General features: G+C 59.9%; 1 protein-coding gene across 2 annotated transcripts; it reads left to right on the forward strand.

Annotated features, from left to right (window-relative positions):
- The first annotated feature begins 2,826 nt into the window (after positions 1 to 2,826).
- Positions 2,827 to 13,269, forward strand: CHRNA4 (cholinergic receptor nicotinic alpha 4 subunit). Of its 2 annotated transcripts, none has more exons than XM_081149563.1 (6): positions 2,827 to 3,391; positions 4,725 to 4,876; positions 7,204 to 7,248; positions 7,380 to 7,489; positions 9,746 to 11,069; positions 12,906 to 13,262. In XM_081149563.1, the coding sequence occupies exons 1-6, from the start codon at positions 3,259 to 3,261 to the stop codon at positions 13,029 to 13,031; spliced, it is 1,890 nt and encodes a 629-aa protein (XP_081005689.1). In that variant the 5' UTR covers positions 2,827 to 3,258; the 3' UTR covers positions 13,032 to 13,262. The 2 variants fall into 2 exon arrangements, with proteins under 2 accessions (XP_081005689.1, XP_081005690.1); XM_081149564.1 differs by having other exon boundaries at positions 3,113 to 3,391; positions 9,882 to 11,069; positions 12,906 to 13,269.
- Positions 13,270 to 19,162: the final 5,893 nt, after the last annotated feature.

The following is a 19,162-nucleotide window of genomic DNA, read 5'->3' on the forward strand; positions in this document are numbered from 1 at the left end:
TGCTGGGCTCTTGGGCTGAACTCACCTGTGGGAATGGCCAGGAGAGCCACTGTCTTGACTGCTTGAACCAAAGTGAAGGGAAACAGAGGACAGAGCTTACAGCCTATGGGCTGCCAAGGGTTTCTCCCTGTGCAGACTCTAGCCCCAGGGGCAATTCTAGCACCCATCAGGCCAGGGGTGGGGCCCGGCCTGACCTCTGCCTGAATCCTTGGGCCAAATCAGCTCTAAGCCTGAGGTTCCCTGCATCAGAGCTACCTGGAGGTGGTTGTCATAAATGACAGGTTTGGGGGCCATAGCCCAGGTCGAATAGTCTGTGAGGGTGAGGGGCCAGAACCTGGTACCCAGGGCTAGGTTCTTGTGTGCCCCTTCCTCCAGGAAGCCTTCGCAGATTGGTCCCACTCATCATGCACCCATCTCTTCCCTGGTTCCAGCCTAACACTCACGGGAGCACCAGACGTCAGCAGGCCCCGTGGGGTGAGCCTAAATGCAGAGGCGTGAGAAAGCATCCTCACCTTGAAAGGCATGCGTGCCACAGGATGACTGCACAAGGCATATGTCAATTTATCAGCCAGTGACAAACCCTGCTGTGCCTCCCCTTTCTAGATTTGCAGTCTGGTGTAATGGCCTCCGCTTCAGAGGCATTCTGACATGGCTGGAGGGGACCCCACCTGGAGCACGGTTGGCTCTTCCACTAATGAAAGACCATGGAATAGGCTCTGCAAACAGTCGCACCAGGCACAATGCATTCGGCCTGCTCTGGGACAGTGTTGAGCAGGGGACTTCTGACAAGACAAGACCGGAGAACAGAGTGCTGAACACTTTCTCCCATGCAAGAGCCATTAGCACTCACCACCCTCTCTGGGAGTGTGGCTCTGGCAGGTTCCAATCCTGGTGTGGCCCTGCCCTGGGGAGGAGGTGATCTTTGCCTACTCTGTGGGGGGTGTGGTCTGGGGCCCTGCTCCCCTTGCAGCCAATGGGGGCCTGTTCACCAGCTCCTGGTTCAGTCCAACTCTCCAAGCAGCTTGTAGAACATTCTGGTTCTTAGCACAGAGATGGCTCATGATGGGGCATAAAAATGCCAAAAGAGCCCTGGCCAGTGTTGCTCAGTGGTTAGAGGATGTGCCCTCACATCACAGGGTCACGGGTTCAATTCCTGATCACAGGCACCTATGACCAGGCACTCATCAGGGCGAGTTTAGGATGTGTCTCTCTCATGCCGATGTTTCTTTCTCTCCCCCTCCCTCATTTCCTCACTCTCTAAAAATCAATGGAAAAAATATTCTTGGGTGAAGATTAACAAGAACAAAAAAGGCAAAAGAATCCAAGGTCTAGCACTGCCTGGGAGGCTTGGGGGGTTGAGGAGGAATAGGGGGTGAGAGGGGGTCTTGTTGGAGGGACTTTGGCTTGCCTTGGGATATTGGACAGAGACCAGGTTCAGGGTCTGTGGGATAATCCAGAGGAGGGCGATTTGTAGGGGCTGGGTGATCCAGGAAGTTTCCCAGAGGCCAGGCTCCTTTGGCTCCAAGGAAGGACAGACCATGGGGTGCCACCAAGACATCGTCTCATTAGGGGCACAAGCCAGCCCTGAGACATGCTATGCCTGTGGTTGGAAGGAAGCCAGGGTGCAGGCCCTGAAGACAGGTGGCCTGGGTTGGAATCTTGCTGCTGGCTGTGTGCCCTTGGGCACATGGCCTAACCTCTCTGTGCATCCATTTCCCGTTCGTTTCCTATTTAGGTATGCAAGGATAAGCAAACAGCCCACTTCCCAGGAGTGTTGTAGGAGCCCAATAAGTCCACCTGTCTCAATGGCAAGGGCCAGCCTCTGGGAAGCCCGCAGATAGTGAAGGACAGTCCTGCTGAGACTGCATACCCAGGGCCCAGCACTTGAACCTGCCCAGAGCTGGCAGTTCCCGTGAGATGAGTGGGGAGAGGGGGAGAGCGCAGGGGCAGAGGCTGTGGCTGTTGGGAGCTGCCACTCTGGGACCCAAGCCCTTTACTCACAGAGCACCTGCATCTGGGTGGGGGAGACCAAAGAGGGGCCTCTGACAGACATTCTGCCCCTTCAGGGGCCGGGGCCTCGTGGGGGGAGCATGGAGGCATCTTCAGCCTCTCCCTCCTCTGCCCCCAACCAGGACTCCAAGTCTCCATGTGGGGTTCTCAGTCCCCTGCAGAGCCCCAGGCGTGGGGATGGGGAGGTGGGGGAGGAGACACGGGTGCAGGGATGGCAGCGGGTCTCGAGTTTCTGCGGAGTGCGCCCTCTCCACGCTGCAGACTGGTTCCAAGACACAAAGTGGTCCCTCCTGGCCCCTCCTCCAGGCACCTGCTGCTCCACCCACAGCCACCTTGACCTGCTTGAGGGCTGAGCCCCTGTCCAGGCACCCAGTGCTCGGCAGCGCCCCTGGCATCTCGGTTCTGGTCTCTAGTGTTGAAGACCAGTCTGCGGGTGCAAAGTGTGTGTTCTCCTGGCACCTGGGCCCGAATCCCACCGGGGGCCTCCCCAGGGCCACTGCCCACAGCGCGTTTGGTGGGTGCTGCCCTCACCCCCCACAGTCCACCGCTCAAAGGCTGTGCAGAGGTGGGGCTGGGACTCCCTCCCCTCCCAGGCGGGACCCGTAGGTTGCAAGACCTGGCTTTGTGGGGGCAGTTCCCTCTTCCCAGAAAGGCAGGCCGTGGGGCTTAGGCCCCCACTGGATGCTCCACTGGGACAGGTTCTTTCTTTAATACCTCGCCGGGCAAATGGCGAGGGACATGTGATTTTCAAACTGCAAAGCCGTCCTGGAGGTGACGGAGTTAACCAGATGAGAGCCAGCGTTCCTTCTGGTGCCCGGAGCCCCGGGGTGCGTGTGTGCCCTCAAGGCAGGCCGCGAGGAACGGGACTGGAGACGGGGACTAGGGTGGGGGGCAGTGCCTCGTGGTCCGGAATCAGACCGGTTTTGCGTAGTGACCACTACCCCCACCCGGGGCTAGGGCATTTCACCAGCCCCAGGAGGACAGGGGAAACTTTACCTCGGAGCAAGCCAAGCTCAGCCTCCTCCCCTTCCATCCTGGCCCTCCCTGCCTCTCCCTCCCTCTCCCCCTCCCCTCCTCCCTCTCCTCCCCCTCCCTCCCTCCTGCTGGAAGCAGGCAGGTCCAGTGGGGCTGCGCCGCTGAGACCACAGCCCGGCGCTCCCGGCTCCACGGGAGAAGCAGCCGAGCCAGGCCCCGTGGACAGAGCGGCCCGCACCGCGCAAGGGGCATGGAGCTGGGCGCACGCGGGCCATGGAGCTGGGGCAAGGCCGAGCCGGGAGACTCCCGCGACTAGAGCCCGCTCGCTGCACCATGGAGCTCGGGCGCCCGGGGAAAAAGCCGCTGCTGCAGCTGCTGCTGCTTCTGGGGGCCAGCCTCCTGCCCGGTGAGTTTCAGGGAGCTGGACGAGCCCCCTTTTCCCCTTTCAGGGCTGCCCAGGACCTCCGACACCAGAGGAAGGGAGGCTCCTGACTGCGGTCCCAAACCACGGGTGCGCACAACAGGCAGCCACAGAGGTTCCCTCACCCCCAAGATCCATAGGCTGTCTGGGGTTCCAGCTGATCAGGGCAAGGAAGGGGTTAACCCGCCCAAATGTGGGGACAGGGATTTGGGTGGTGCGAGGGGCTGTTGTTTCAGCAACTGGACTCAGAAGCTCCAACTTGGGTGGAGAGAAGCAGGCCCATATCACCCACTCGCGCCCCCATCCGGCCAAAGTAACCTGGAGACCCCACGTCCATCCCTGCCCCTGGTTTTGGGGGAATCACAGAGGTAGCCTCTGCTGGGGGAGTTCTAGCCCCCTCCACCTCCCTTCCCCTTGGCAGCCACCTTGCTATTCAGGAGGAGTGAGGGAATTGAACCCCAGGCCTCCCCATTGAGGAGTGGCTACACCTTCTTAGCCAAAGGGACCAAGAGACAAGGTCTGGGCTGTGGGCTGGGAGTGCAGAGTCTGGGTCCAGGACCCACCCCAGGGGTGCATGAGTCCTCCTCACATCCTATGACTCACAGGTGAGCAGTGCAAGCTAAGAGGTGCAGGGGCAGGGGTCTCCCCTTCCCAAAGCCCTCTGGATTCAGGTGCCAGGGAGGCCGGGAGGCCATGGGGCTGGGCCGAATGAGAAGGATCCCTCCCCAGGCCCTCCCCAGTGTGGCACTCAGTCCAGTCTGTGTGTCTATCCAAGAACACAGGTGCTGTGCTTGTTGTCAGGGTCAGCACTTAAAATGCCCCTAAGCATCAGGGAACAGTAACTCGTTCTGGGCTATACTTGGGGTTGCTGGCAGCCACTGAAATCAAGCTCTGAGTGGCTTGCTTTCTGGGTCCCTCACTACTCTTCCATCTCCTGCCTGGGCCTGCCCCCCAACCCTGCTGCCTTCTACCCTCGTCCTGCAGTTACCCCCATTTTGTGCTTTGAGGCAGGGTTCTCAGGACTCTGCTCGTGGCTGGAGATGCAGCCTCTGACAGGGACATCCAAATCAATGCTTATGGGGACAACTGTCCACTTCTGTGGTGAGGTGCCGTGCTAGGAAGGCCCGAGGGGGCTGAGAAGGCTTCCTTAAGGAAGTAGAGGGTAGGGCAGCTCATGCAAAGGTCCTGAGGCGAGAGGCACATGCCAGAAGAGATGGAAGGAAGCAAGGTGGCTGAGCATGGCCTGGCATGAGGCTGGAGGGGCAACCTGGAGGGCCACTGTACCCTGCTCCTGACTCACACAACCGCCTGTCCCCAGTGAGCGGCCACATGGAGACTCGGGTCCACGCAGAGGAACGGCTGCTGAAGAAACTCTTCTCTGGCTACAACAAGTGGTCCCGGCCAGTGGCCAACATCTCGGACGTGGTCCTTGTCCACTTTGGCCTGTCCATTGCACAACTCATTGATGTGGTAGGTGCCAGGGTGGGGAGCTCTGGGCTTTGGCTGTCACACATGGTCCTAGAGGTGGCCCCAGGGCTGAGGAGCCTGCATGTCCTGTGAGAACCTCTGTCCAGGCCCCCGCCTTGCCTATCAAGTACACCTTTGTGGTGGGGTCCGGAGGGGAGGCAGGTTCTGTGCACACTTGTCCCAAGCCCCTGCTTTTCTCTCCCCCACATGGAAAAACCAAAGTGGCAGGTTGTCAGAGTGGGTCAGGGCTGTCCTCCTCAGAAGCAAAGAACAGAAAGTGGCCCTGTGGGTGAGTCAAGTGTCAGGTTGGGCTGTGAGCAGCCCCTGACCTCAGCTGGTCCAGGAGGCCCCCGTTACCTACTGGAATGTGGGGTTTGGAGGAGTCTTGGATAGGTCTGGGGTGTGTTTACCTTCCTGGTTAATGACCAAGGGGGCTGCTGGGGAGATGCCGGGGGCCCAGCCTTTGAATGGCCGCTGCTTTAGAGGGGCTGGGGCACCCATTTGGTGTGGGAACCCATCCTTCGGGTGTGATCTGACTGGGTCGTGGGCACACAGCCTGGGGTGGGGTCCCAAGGTCTTTGGAGTGTGGCTCCAGCCTGGCAGGGAGGGGCCTCTGGGAACCTAGTTTGTCCAGCTGCAAGGGCTACAGATATCCCCAAGTGCATCCCCTGCCAGGACCCCAACCTCAAGTCAACTCAGTGAGGGGTATGGGGGCCCTGGTGCCAGGCTGGTACCATCATGTGACACTGTTGCTGCCCACCAGTCTTCTCACCTGTGAAATAAGATAAGCACAGCATTGCCATCTTGGGCAATATCTGAAGGGCTTTGGAGGTGGGAGGGCTGTGGCCACCTTCAGAAGGACAGAAAGGGCCAGCATGGGCCCCATTAGCAGGGAAACCCAGTCAGTATGCCTTGTCCTCAGCTGTGTCCAGGCTTCTACCCTCAGCATCACTCATGGTTCTTGCAAAGTCTTCCTGGCCTGGGCACAGCTAGAGGCAACTTGAGATGGTCCAGTGTTCCTAAGCCTGCTGAGGTTTGCAAACAGAGTTCAAAGTGGTGGCTGGTGGGGGTGGCCGCTGGCTGCCACTCAAGGTTCCGGCTGCACCACAGCCTGGCCGCTATGAGATCCCCACACTGCCCGTCTCCCCAGTTTGCCCAGGGGAGTCCAAGGCCAGGAGGGAGCACCCCAGCTCCAAGACCCATGGCAGCACCAGGCAGGGTGGGACCAGCTCCCAGGCTCTACTGTGGCTCTGGGGCCAACCAAGGGCACACCTGCACCTGCCTGGGTGCTGATGAGGCCCAGGGCTGTGTTGTGGGTGAAAGGGGCTGTCCCAAGTCTGGGCTACTCTGCCAGTCCCCTTGCAGGGCTCATGTGTTTGCTACAGGTCTGTGTAGGCTGGAGTGCTTGCGTGTGCAAGTTCATGCCTGCAGAGGAGCCCAAGGCATCCCTGGTGCTTTCCAGGCCCTGGGCTGGTGTGTGAATTTGGCTGGGTAGGCAGCTGGGGAAGGAGGCCAGGCCCTGTCACCTTGAAGCTCCTTGAACCTGGGGGGTGGGGGATGGGGCACAGCAGGGACAGGCTGTCCACCCAGAGGGAAAGGCAGGACTGACAGCCTGGCTTTGCTTAGGTCACGCATACTCCTCAGCATCTTTTTGAGCGAGGGTCCCACTTGGTCAGCTAAGTGGCCTGTCACAAGGTGGACCTGTGGGAAAGCAGGACCAAGGGCGATGCCTGGGGGTTCAGGGCACATGGTGTCTTCTCCCCAAACTGGCCAACTGGGGGCTTGTGTCTTGGGGGAGCAAGAAGGAGAAGTGCCGAGGCCTGTGCCTTTGGGACACAAGGCCCCACCCTGGCCAGAGTCTGGGTAGCCAGTGGGGTCCCGAGCATACCAAGGTGGATTCAGTGGTAGCAGGAGGGCACAGGTACCTGCTCACCTGGGGCCCATGTGCAGAGGTGCTGCCCAGCTGAGACAGCAATGCAGGCTGTGTGGGAGGGAGGCAGCTCCTCCAGCAGCTGGGGAGCCCTGGCGCGCCTCCATTTCCCACACACCTATCCACTGTTGGGGGAGGCCAGGCCCCAGCCACCTAGGCAGTTGGCCAAATCTTGTCCTGACTTTCCTTCTGGAAGGTTCTTCAGGAGGGCCTTGTCCCCATGTCCCTAAGTCCCTTCTGGGCCTACCAGCCTGGACTTGGTTACTTCCAGAGACGAGGTGCTCATTCCCTCCCCATGTTTGGCCCTGGCCTGTCCTTGTGGGTAAGTACATTCAGGGCCAGAGAGAAATGGGCCCCATCACTGAGGGGACCATGACTTCTTTTCTTGTTTGTGTCCTAGGATGAGAAGAATCAGATGATGACGACGAATGTGTGGGTGAAGCAGGTAAGTGGGAGGGGAGCCCTAGCCACTGCCCCACCCCTCATCCCTGCTCCTCTCCCCACCCCTCGTCCCTGCCCCACCCATCACTGCCCCTTACCTCTCTCAGTGTGGCTTTCTCTTCTGACCCCGCCCAGGAGTGGCATGACTATAAGCTGCGCTGGGACCCCAGAGACTACGAGAACTTAACTTCCATCAGAATCCCCTCCGAGCTCATCTGGCGGCCGGACATTGTCCTCTACAACAAGTGAGCCTGAGGGTTGGGGCCTTAGCCGGCAGGGATGGCAGGTGCCTGCATCCAGCTGAGCCCCAGCCAGAGGGGCCTAGGTAAGGCGTGGACACCTGGGGCTCCATGGCCCCAGACCAGCCTCAGGGACCTAGGGTGGCCACCTCCTGGCTTGGCCTTGGTCTCTCTCCCTGGGGGACAGGGGAAGGGGGCTGGGACCCCTACATGACTACAGGCCCCAGAGCTTTTCTTCAGGCTGGAGTCATTTTCGGAACCTGTCCCCTGCCACATGCACTCATTTCCGTTGCAGAAGTCTAGTAGTGCAGGGTTCTCACGAGGCCAGTGGAAGCCCCAGACTGCTGGCCCTGGTCCAGCTACCAGCCCCGCCCCCCTGCCTTTCATCTCTACTCTCAGGCCCTGCCCTGCCATCACCGCAGTCCCCAGACCCCTCCTCACACTCCTGAGCAAACAAGGCTGTGTCCGGCTCCAGAAGCTGAGCTGAAATGTGACCAGCAGATGATCTTCTGTTTTGGAGGCCACAGTTTTCTAGGCACAGCCATAGCAGAGACTCGGCTCAAACTTGTCCTTTCCTGGGACCCTGGCCGAGATCCCTGAGCCCAGGGCAGCCTGATGTCCTCCCATGTCCTCGTGTCCCTGCTGTGTCATCTCTGAATTCGTGCCTGGGGCTGCAAGGGCTCACGCTATGTTTACAAAGACAAGCACTTCGCCCCTCTGTCCGCCATCTATATGCATCGCCTGCCTCCCCACCGCCAGACCCCTGTGCACAGCCCCTTCCAGGGCCCCGGGTGCTGGGCCTGACCTACAAAACGTTGCTATTTGATTAAGAACGGCTGGGCTCCCCTTCCAACTTAATTGATTCCAGTAATGGCAGCGGGAAAAGCGGCCGCACGTGAGGGAGCCAGAAATGGTTTGGGGATGCATTAAGTTGGGTCGACTAGGGGAGCGGGGAAGGCAGGCACTCTGTGCTCCACAAGCCGCTGGTCTGAACCACAAGCCTTGAGTCCTCCAGCCACCCAGCCTTCCTGGGGTCCACGCTCAGCTTCAAGACCCCCCCCAGAGAATATGCATCAGCGTCAGCACTCTGGGACCCAGGGAAGTGTCACATTACTGGGAGAGCTAAAAATTCCTTGGGGATGACTGCACCTCTCATGAGCTCTGGGACTTGTGCAGCCCCCCAACCTGCAGCCCAGGAGAGTGGGCGCTGCCACCCAAACCCTACACCTTTTCCTCCCTGCCAGGACCCGTGGGAGCTGGGGTGGACACCAGCTTCTCCATGGGACTGTGGTCAGTGCCAAGGCTCTGTCAGGACATGGCCGGGGAGGGTGCGGAGCTGGTGGCTGATGCTGGCCAGGCCAGGCCAGGCCACTGAGGAGGTCCGTGTCCAGGGGCAGCGGTGGCTGCTGGCTGAGCAGTCAGGCCCAGGGGTCAGGCCGAGCTGCTGGGCAGGGGTAAGGACAGGGGCGAGGCCCAGCTTTTCTGATGGCTTTGGGGCACCCCTAGTTTGGAGGTCATGTACATGAGGCTGTGCTGTCTACTTGAGGCTTTTCTACATGGTTCCTTTGGGGCAGAGGGTGTCGCATAACCAGTCATGGGGCATCTCAGGGCTAGCCAGATGGGCCTCTCTGCTCCTACCTGCCCCGGAGCCCCAGCCCCACAGCAAGCCATACACAGAAGGGGCTCATGGCTGGACAGTTTAGCCCAATGCCACACCCTGCTGGGGATGAGGAGTGGGGCCGGAAGGTCCTGGCGTGTTTGCCTTTGCTGGGCCCAGAGGAGCCAGCTCTGGGAGAGGGCCCAGACCTTGCTGCGGGGGTCACAGCCTCGATCAGAGGAAGCTGCCCCTTCCTGCTGCCCTGCTGGGTGGCTGGGTCCCACATGCAGAGCGCAGGGCCATCCCTCAGCCCTCTGGACCCACCCCTCGGTGCAGAGACCAGCATGAGGTGGGCGGCACAGTCAGTGGAGGCTTCCGGGGCAGAGGAGAGATTTCCCTTCAGGTTTCAGAGCAGAGGCGCAGGGCTGCCCAAGGAGCGTGGGGCTGCCACCCCCCTGTGTGCGTATGGGCGCCACCAGGTCAGAATGGATAGCTGGGGCCTTGTGGGAAAGCAGAGGCTGAGAAGGCACAGCGAGGTTACTCCTGCCTGGGGCCTGGACTCAGGACCAGGTGCTTCTGGGGCGGCAGAGCGTGCCCTGGCGGGCACTCTGGGGACCAGCCCCAGGCTGCCTGTCCCTAGGTCTCACTCCTCTCTTCCTGCCCAGTGCGGATGGGGACTTCGCTGTCACCCACCTGACCAAGGCCCACTTGTTCCACGACGGGCGGGTGCGGTGGACGCCACCCGCCATCTACAAGAGCTCCTGCAGCATCGACGTCACGTTCTTCCCCTTCGACCAGCAGAACTGCACCATGAAGTTCGGGTCCTGGACGTACGACAAGGCCAAGATCGACCTGGTGAGCATGCACCGCCGCGTGGACCAGCTGGACTTCTGGGAGAGCGGCGAGTGGGTCATCGTGGAGGCCGTGGGCACCTACAACACCAGGAAGTACGAGTGCTGCGCGGAGGTGTACCCCGACATCACCTACGCCTTCGTCATCCGGCGCCTGCCCCTCTTCTACAGCGTCAACCTGCTGGCCCCCTGCCTGCTCGTCTCCGGCCTGGCCGTGCTGGTCTTCTACCTGCCCTCCGAGTGCGGCGAGAAGGTCACGCTGTGCATCTCCGTGCTGCTGGCGCTCACCGTCTTCCTGCTGCTCATCACCGAGATCGTGCCCGCCACCTCCCTGGTCATCCCGCTCATCGGCGAGTACCTGCTCTTCACCATGACCTTCGTCACCCTGTCCATCGTCGTCACCGTCTTCGCGCTCAACGTGCACCACCGCTCCCCGCGCACGCACTCTATGCCCGCCTGGGTGCGCCGCGTCTTCCTGGACGTTGCGCCGCGTCTGCTCCTCATGAAGCGGCCGTCTGTGGTCAAGAACAACTGCCGGCGGCTCCTCGAGTCCATGCACAAGGTGGCCAGCGCCCCACACTTCTGGCCCGACCCTGAGGGGGAGCCCAGCTTCGAGAACAGAGCCCAGAGCCGGGGCCCCTCACCCACCCTGTCCGTCTGTGGTCCCTGCCAAGCGCCAGTCAGGCCCCAGCCGCCCTGCACGTCACCCTCAGGCCAGGAGGCCAAGGAAGCCAGCCCCTGCCCCTCGCCCAGCCCCTGCCGCCCACCCACCAGCACCTGGGCCCCAGGGCTCACCAAAACCCGGTCCCTGAGTGTCCAGCATATGTCCAGCCCCAGCAAAACAGCAGAGGGCAGCGTCCGGTGCCGGTCTCAGAGCATCCAGTACTGCGTTCCCCAAGACAAGGCTGCCTCCCAGGCCAACGGCCCCACAACTAGCTCCCTTCCCTCCCTGAGGGCTTCCTGGGCCGAGCTCCAGGCCTCTCCCCACAAATGCAAGTGCAAGGAGCCATCCACTGGGTCCCTAAATACTGCGTTCAAAGCCTGCAATCACCTGCCCCTGTCGCCCGCCGTGGCACAGGCTGTCAAGGGTGTCCAGTACATCGCAGATCACCTAAAGGCAGAAGACATAGACTTCTCGGTAAGTCTTTGCCCCAGGCTGCATCCAGAGGTGCCCCTGGCCCTTGTGGGACTAGTAGATGCTCAGAAGCAGAAAGTCGCCAGGGAAAAACTCCAGAAACCAGACCCAGACCAGGCTGCCAGCTTTGGGGAACACAGCTGCCGAGCCCCCACCCTGGCCTGCTCTGTCTTCCCTGAGCCTCCCATACTGGCCAGGTCCCTGGGGTGGAGCTGGGGCAGGTGGCCCACAGTGGCTATCCGGAGCAGACCATGGGATCTTCTTTGGGCTTCAGGACATAGGAGCCCATGGGCAGCAGGGAGGGGCCTCCAGCCCCATCGATGCCTGGTTAGTGTCAGCCCAGTCCTCCAGCCGCCCTTCATCCACACTGTGCTCGGCCACCATGGCCTGGTTCTGGTTCCCCATGATTTGACTTCACTGATTGCCTGGACGACCAGGGCGGCTTTGGTCTGCACTGCATTTCATCCTCAGGATGGGGACGTCGCACGGGGGGATGAAAGGCAGTGAGAACAGTGTGGCCTCCGGCAACACAGGGGCCTGGGTGGACTCTATTTATAAGTGGCCCCATCTGTTCTCAGGTCTCCTGTGAATAAACAGGCTGTTTAGGTTTGGTTTGAAACCATCAGGACACCCGATTACTTTAAAAAGTCAGAGTGGAAAATGGCAATGACGAATCGCTCTCCCTCGCGCTCCCAAAATGGACGGTTGAGCCCTGCCCCTCACCCAGGCCTGTCTGACTCAGTAGTGCCTAGCAGGCCTGGGCCTGAGGCCCCTTCCTTTCTAGCCCCTCAGGTGCCAACAGGCTGCCCACCCAGGACCCGCCTTGGCCCTGCCAGGCTTCCTGGGGTCACTCTGGAGGTAGAGGCACCAGGTTGAGGCCAGAGGTGGGGTTAGGAGCTGGGACCTCAGAGTGGCCAGCCGCAGGCTGGGGTCTGCTCCTCTCTCATAGACACTCTGTGCCTCAGAGTCCCCATCTCTAGATGGGACAGTGCCACCACCTTCCTCACAGGTCTTCACTCTGGTGATGTGCTTAGTGTGCTTCTTGCTAGTGCCCATGGCTCACCCTCTGGCCTTCCCCTCAAGCCTGGGCCTCTCCCTCCTCCCTCTGCTCCCAGCACCCAGATATGTGCCCCACACCCTCGGGGAGCTAAGGGACAGAGCTGAGAGACCCCACTGACCCCTAAGGAGCCTTGGGCCACGTGGGTAGCTGGCCCCTAAGCACCTGCCCTGGGGGGGAAGGCAATGGGGCCTCAGCTGTCACTCTCAGACACCATGCACCATGGGGCCCTCGGGGCTCCTGTTAGAAGTCAGGCCCATGTTACCTAGGGTTCTCCTGGCCCTCATCCTGCATCACCAGGGGGTCTGGGAGGCCCCTCTCTGGACTCGCTTGGTCCATCTGGAAAATGGGGGTACACTCGATGGCCTCCAAGGCAACCCCTCAGCTTTAGCAAACTGGGAGCAAATTCCACCAAGAAGCGGCCTAGACCATGGTGTTACTCCAAAGGCCCTCCCGGCCCCTACCCCCTTGGGGCTCAGGCACCCTGCCAGGCAAGTGAAGTTGGGGGGCACAGCACCGAACTCCCATCTCCCAGGGCAGCAGCCCTTAGAGGGTGTTGACCCTCTGAGCTCAGACTGCTCCTAAGCCCAACCTCAGCTGGACATGTCACTTCTCTTGGCCCCCCTCCCTACTTGGCACCTCAGTTACAGGTGTGCCTTCACCCCTGGTGACCTCAGCGGTGAGGACAGGAAACAGAAAGCCTGCCACACAAAGCCCCAGCTTCTAGCTGCCTGTGTGACAGGCAGGGGTGTGGCCAGGGGTGACTGGAGTCTGTGTTGCAGGTGAAGGAGGACTGGAAGTACGTGGCCATGGTCATCGACCGGATCTTCCTCTGGGTGTTCGTCATCGTCTGCTTGCTGGGGACAGCCGGCCTCTTCCTGCCACCCTGGCTGGCCGGCATGATCTAGGGGCCCCTGCAGGACATGCAGCCTCTGTGGTCTGTACCTGCTCCCTGAAGGACTGCATGGTATGGGGCCCGTCACCTGCCAGGCTGCTCTCATCTTCTGTCTGCTGCCTCCTGGGGGCCCGTGTGGCTCAGGCGCTGGGCCCTGCCCCAGAGGCAGCCCAGCTAGTAAATGCTTGTTCTTGCCACAGGGTGGTGTTGCTGCCTAAGTCTTACTAAAGTTTATCCAGAGTATGACCACAGGTTGGCTTCCTGCCCCAGATATGTGTCCAACTACTCTCCGCAAATGTCCCAGCAGTGAGAAGTCCTGGGGCCACACCCCTCGGCCCCTCTGAGCCCCAAGTGCCCCTCCTCCTTGGGATCCCGAGGCCACTGCCTGTCTAGTCGTGTGGGGGCACCACCCCCTGGCCCTCAGGCTTCCTCTCTTTGACCCCACAGAGGTGAGTCAGCAAACACGTGAATCTCACTTGCTGGGTGCGCCTAAGCAGGGGTTTTATTTTGCTTTGTTTTTATAAATTAGTGAAAACCCAAGTTTTGTGCCCAGGGAGCTTTGAGGAGTGGAGCTTTTAGAGCCAGTCCCACTTGGAGGAGATTGGGGGGCAGGTCCTCCATGGGAGACAGACCCTTGGGCTTGGGAAGTCCAGACGTTTGCCTTCCAGGGGTCCTGGGGGATCCTAGGCAAGCTCTTCGCAGGGGCCTGCAGGTCCCTGTGGGCACTGGCAATCTGTGAGGGACCTAGAGTATCAGCCAGGACCCAGGCTCTGGGGTCCCCATCTGGGCTCCCCTCACCCCCAACACCTCCTTGTGGGCTCTCCTCTGTGCACAACCCCACAGAGACGTCCTCTGGGTCATACCCATGAGCAGGGGCTTCTCTGATGTAGTCAGTAGCCATGGACCCTGAGGACAGTTCACCCAGAGCCAACTCTGGGACCCTTGGAGCGTGTGGCCCTAGGGTGGGGCCCCTGAGGGGGTGGAGGGGAACCCTCCACAGGCCTCCTACCCTTGGACTGGTCCACTAGGGCCAGCTCAGCCCAAGGGCCTCTGTCACCCCACAATGCAGGGGCCACCAGCCAAAGCTGGTGGGGGGATGCCCGAGAGCAATGGTCCTGATGACCTAGTATCATCCCCCACAGGGCAGAGTGCTGGGCAGCACCAGCAGTGTCCCCTCCGATCCTGGAAAACATTGCCCTGGGGGTGGTGTGGGGGGTGCTGCCCCCTCCCTCCTTAATTCTTTGGAATTCTCAGTTTCGAAGTTGGGGGCAGCCCCACAAGGACACTGAGTGGAGGAAGGAGGCAGCGGGCTGAAGAAGGGAGCTGTTCCTTGTTTCCAGGGTCAAAGTCCCCCTTCTCCAGACCCCGGTGTCCCAGTGTCAGGGCAGCCGTGGGCAGGTTGGATCTGGGTGTCCTGCCTGGCCGCTGCATAGGTCACCAGCTTCTTGGGAGAACTGAGGGACTAATTTGGTGACATTTGGAGCAGAGCATACCAGGCCCCCAGTGAGCCTTGTTGCTGCAGAGGGGGGATTCACTGGTCCCAGGGAATAGCAGTGCCCGTGCAGGAGACTGGGGGCTGCACCCCTCACCTCGGCACCATGAGACGGGCACCCTCACCCAGCTAATGGGAGACGGGGACCTGACTCAGGCCCAGGGGTCCGCATGCCCAGGAGAGGGATGCAGAGACCCATGTCTAAATCCTGGAGTTCTCTCCTCCCCAGCCCCCCAGGCCATGTGGGACCCTGCCTGCCCAGCTTTGCTCTGCACCTGCTTCCTGGGGGTGTCGGGGCATCAGTCCCAGGACACTGGGGCAGTTCTCCAGGGTGGGGGAGTTCACCCAGAACTCTAGGCCCCAGGGCATCAGGGATGCAGATTTCAGATGTAAGCACCTCAATCATCCTTACGTAAGCAGACTCGGCCGCCAGATGCACCAGCATCTGCCAGGAGTAGCCCTGGCGCTGGGCCCGGCCCCAGATGTGCTTTTCTGAGTCGCGAGGGAGACCTGGTACAAAGCTACTGGGACTATAGAAAAATGTCAGGAAATCCGCCACAACAAGTAACCCCAGCCACTATTTGCCTCCAGTGTGTGCAGTGTTTCCTTAGTGTAAGTTTTACATATGACAAAATGTATGATCTAAGGCCTAAATCGATACCAAGGACCTAGGGCACCATTCCACGTGCAGGACACCACCATGGCCGGCCCCAGGCAGCGCCCCTGCCCCCAGCCTGGGTGTCCAGGTCCCCACTCTTAGGACTCGTGCTGAGACATGCTGTGAGGTCTTCCTGGGTGTGCCCTCATCTCTCTGTGTGTTAACCACGTTTTTATTTTCTGTATCTTGTGATATTTTGACATCTTGGGAGACACTGCCCTCCCAGGGCTGGTGGACAGCTGGGCTTCATGTGCAGACTGCCCGTCTAGGGCCATGCCCCACCTCCTCCTCATCTCACGCTCAGACACCAGGCCAGTGTTTCCCGTCCTGCGTCACCCAGGGCCAGGCAAGGGGGGATAGCCCAGGGCCCCGAGGCCTGCTGGGGCTGTCCTGACCAGCCCCTCCCAAGCTGTGTGCCTGTCCTGTCTGGCCCTCCCCTCATCCCTCTGCCTCCCGACCGGGGCCGGGCCCCCCACCCAGCATGGCACGCCCTCTTCTCTCAGGAAACTGCGTAGTAGGTTCTCCTCTCAACAGCACTGGCCCTTCATGGCGTCCCTTGGTCACCTTTAAGTTATGATGGGCACCGAGCACTCCCAGGTACACACTTGTGTGGGGTCACTAGGTCACGGGGTGGACACTCCCACACCCGAGAAGCATCTCCAGTGAGGGTCAGCTGGAACAGTGTGCTCACTATTCTTTCATTTTGTTAACCCTCGGCCATTGAATTTTAGAGTGGAAGAGGGGAGAGGGGGAGAGAGAGAGAGAAGCATCGATGTGAGAGAAACACATCCATTGGTTGCCTCCTGGACGCACCCCAACCAGGACCCGGGATCGAGCCCGCAGCCCAGGTACGTGCCCTTGACCAGTGCTCAAGACCCTCCAGTGCTCAGGCCGACCCTCACCACCGAGCCGCACTGGCCAGGGCAGTCTGCTCCTTCGCTGGTTGGGTCGCCTTTCAGTGAGCTGTAAGTCGCCTGCAGGTATGAGGTCCAAGGCCTTGGCCCCACCTAGTGGGAGACCCCTCCCTATGCGTGACGGTTCATGTCTGTGTCTTTTGAAGAAAAGCTCTTCATTCTGATGAGAGGTAATGTCTTATTGTTTTCTTTTTATGGTTGTTGCTTTATGGGTCCTGTTTGAGAGATCCTGCCTGTCCTGGGCTTGCAGATACACCCCCTACACTTCCTTCGAGAACGTTTACACCTTTCACGTGTCTTTAGGTTTACCATGTTTTTCGAATTAAGTTTTGTGTGTGGTGTAGACAGGGACAGGGCACCAATGTCTCTGATTTGAACCTCAAGCTGCTTCGCACCATTTGTTGAAAACACCGTCCCTTCCCCAGTAAAATGCCTAGAAACAGCAGCCCCCGGATCTCCTGGCTTTCTGGCTGTTTTTGCCGCGGGTTTACTCTGTCTGGGCCTGGAGCAGGAAGCCGCGTCCTCTCTTTTGATGTACTTGGAGAGCTCACCTCCTGTTGACTCAGATGTGCTCCTGAAATTTCTGCAGCTTCGGGAGCTGCTCCGCCGGCCCCTGGTCCCTGGTTCCACAGGCCCGCCCTTGCCAGGAAAACACCCGAGCTGGTCAGCGGTCTGGAAGGTCAGGGTTTCATTTCTTCCTTCTGGCAGCTGCTCCTAACTCAAGGCCAATGTTTATGTTTTTCAAGAGCTCAATGAGTTGATATGAAGACTATCCCCCCAATTCCTCCCACCCCCAAACAGAACTAGCGCCCCGTTGCTCCACAGTCCTGCCACTCGCACCAGCCCTGGTGGAACAATCTAGAATTTTAGGTTGCTGCAGGCGTGATTGTCTGGGGAGGGCTTGGTTCTTCAGCCAGTAGCCCCCTGCCCTTCCTGTATGTGCGGTCGTGTCTGCCACTGTCCTTTCTGCAGAATGTGCCTCAGTTCCCACAGAGCGTCTGATGCAGCTCCTCGGACTCAGGGCCTCATTCATTCCATGAGGACTCGACAGGATATAAAGTCTGAGTATTTTTCCTCCAACACGTGGAGGTCATTATCCTCCGGGTTCTGCCGTGGAGCGGCTCTTATTCTGTGGATGTTTAAAGATTGTTTCCTCTGTGTTCATCATGTTTTGTGTGAATGAACCTATATTTAAAAAATCGACCCCATCTGGCACTCTGGGCCTTTCAATCTGAGATCATTAACTTCCTCTAATTCCCAGATCTTAAAAAACACTTCTTTCAACATTCCCCACCTCGCTTACTCCAACCTGCCTGGTGGAGCTGTGGTGTGGGTGCCACACGTGTGACCCTACCTCACCCTCTATCGTCTGGCGACCCCTGCCTGACCTTATGCTCAGTTTTCAGCTGTGTCCGGGTTACTCGGCCCATCCTGTTGGTTTATTCTCTTGATGGTGCCGGTGCCGTATTTCCAGTGGCTGTTCCTATGCCTTCACGTCATTAATGCCCACCCTTCAATCCTCGAAGGCACTCTGGTTTTCACTGAATGGGCCGTGGAGAACGTGCCCTTCTGCCTGGTCTGCCCTGCTCAGCTTTGCTCTCAGGTGTCACACTTTCCCGTTAATTCATCTCCCACAGCTGGACGGGCGCTGTGCGCGTGGATGTGGATGCGCGTGTGCACGTGTACGTGAAGGTGTGTGCAGAGATTTGGGCTGTGGCAGCTTTGTGTGAATGACTGTGCAATCAGCCCACAGCGCAGGTCAAATGGTCGAGGGCCAGCAGCAGACTCATGTCCTTCTCTAGCCCAGGCTAGAGGCGAGCTGGCCCCAGCTGGGGATGCTGTGGACAGGGTGGGTGGCAGAAGTCCAGTGCCCTCTCCAGCATCATTCCCACTTGCTGGCCTCCTTGACCAAACACCCCACTGGCCCTGCCAACTTCTCACCTTGCTTTTTCTGGCAGCATCCCGGCAGGTGGCCTCTGCACCCACACCCTCCAGCCTCTGAGACGAGCCTGAGACTCGGTCCTAGGACAAGCCAGGCCACCTTCACCCCCAGGGAACCCAGCCCCGTGGCTTCTACTCACTTCCAAAATGGTGGGGCCCACACTTCTGCCCTCATGAATGCCAGACTCACAACCCACTCACCTGCTCCGCTTCACCACTTAGCTACGGGCGGCACCTGGAACCTGCTCTCCAGCTCAGGGCCTGCCCCCAGCCCCCACCAGTGGCTCAGCCAGCAGCCTGCCCCGAATCTGCCTCCCCGTGCAGTCCAGCCACCTCCATCTCAGTGAACAACAGGTGAGGTCCCACCCGCCTGGCTCCCTGAGCGCTTATCTTCAGGCGGCCATGTCAGTTCCTGCTCAGAACCCCTGCGGCTTCCAGTCACTCTTAGGACAGTATCCAGACCCTCCCACAGTGCTGACCCCTCTCCTGGCCCTGTGCTCAGCCTTCCTGCCGAGCCAGGGTCCTCCCGGCCAGGTCCAACCTCAGGCCTCTCGAGGGCTGGGCAGAAGGTGGAACCTCCTGCCACCTTCACTTCTCACATTGTTCCTGCCTCTGGTCCACTGTCTCCCTGGAAGCCCTGCTGGCCACTGTATATGAAGGAGCCCCCACCCCAAGTTCCTCCTGATGTTTAGAAAACTACTTGGAGTTGAATCCGCCAGAGGAGCCCACAGCTGGTGAGGTTTCCAGGTTAGCAAGTGTAGACAGGACATCCAAGGGGAGACTGCCGGATGGGAGGCAGGGGCTGAGACCACCCAGACGCGGAGTCCCAGGCTGGGCCCTGTGGCCACATTGGCCTCTGAGGGTGGGCTGGACACCATTCTTAAGCCCTCTCCCACCCAGGTGACTCAGCGTGTGGCTTAGACTGAGGACTCCTGGCCTAGGCAGGGACGGAGCTTTGCAGGGCTCAAGATGGGGCTGAGGTGGCCTTGAGGGAAGGAGGGGTGAGACCCAAGGCAACAGGGAGACTGTGAGGTTGGAGGGGGGTTCTTGGGGTGATTTCTCTCTGAGACAAGTGGGGAATCTCACTCCACTGGACAGGGACGCATGTGTCTCTCCCGTAATGAGCAGTCACCTCCCTT

Source organism: Miniopterus schreibersii (genome assembly GCF_964146895.1).
Source record: "Miniopterus schreibersii genome assembly, chromosome: 10".
Classification (NCBI taxonomy): domain Eukaryota; kingdom Metazoa; phylum Chordata; class Mammalia; order Chiroptera; family Miniopteridae; genus Miniopterus; species Miniopterus schreibersii.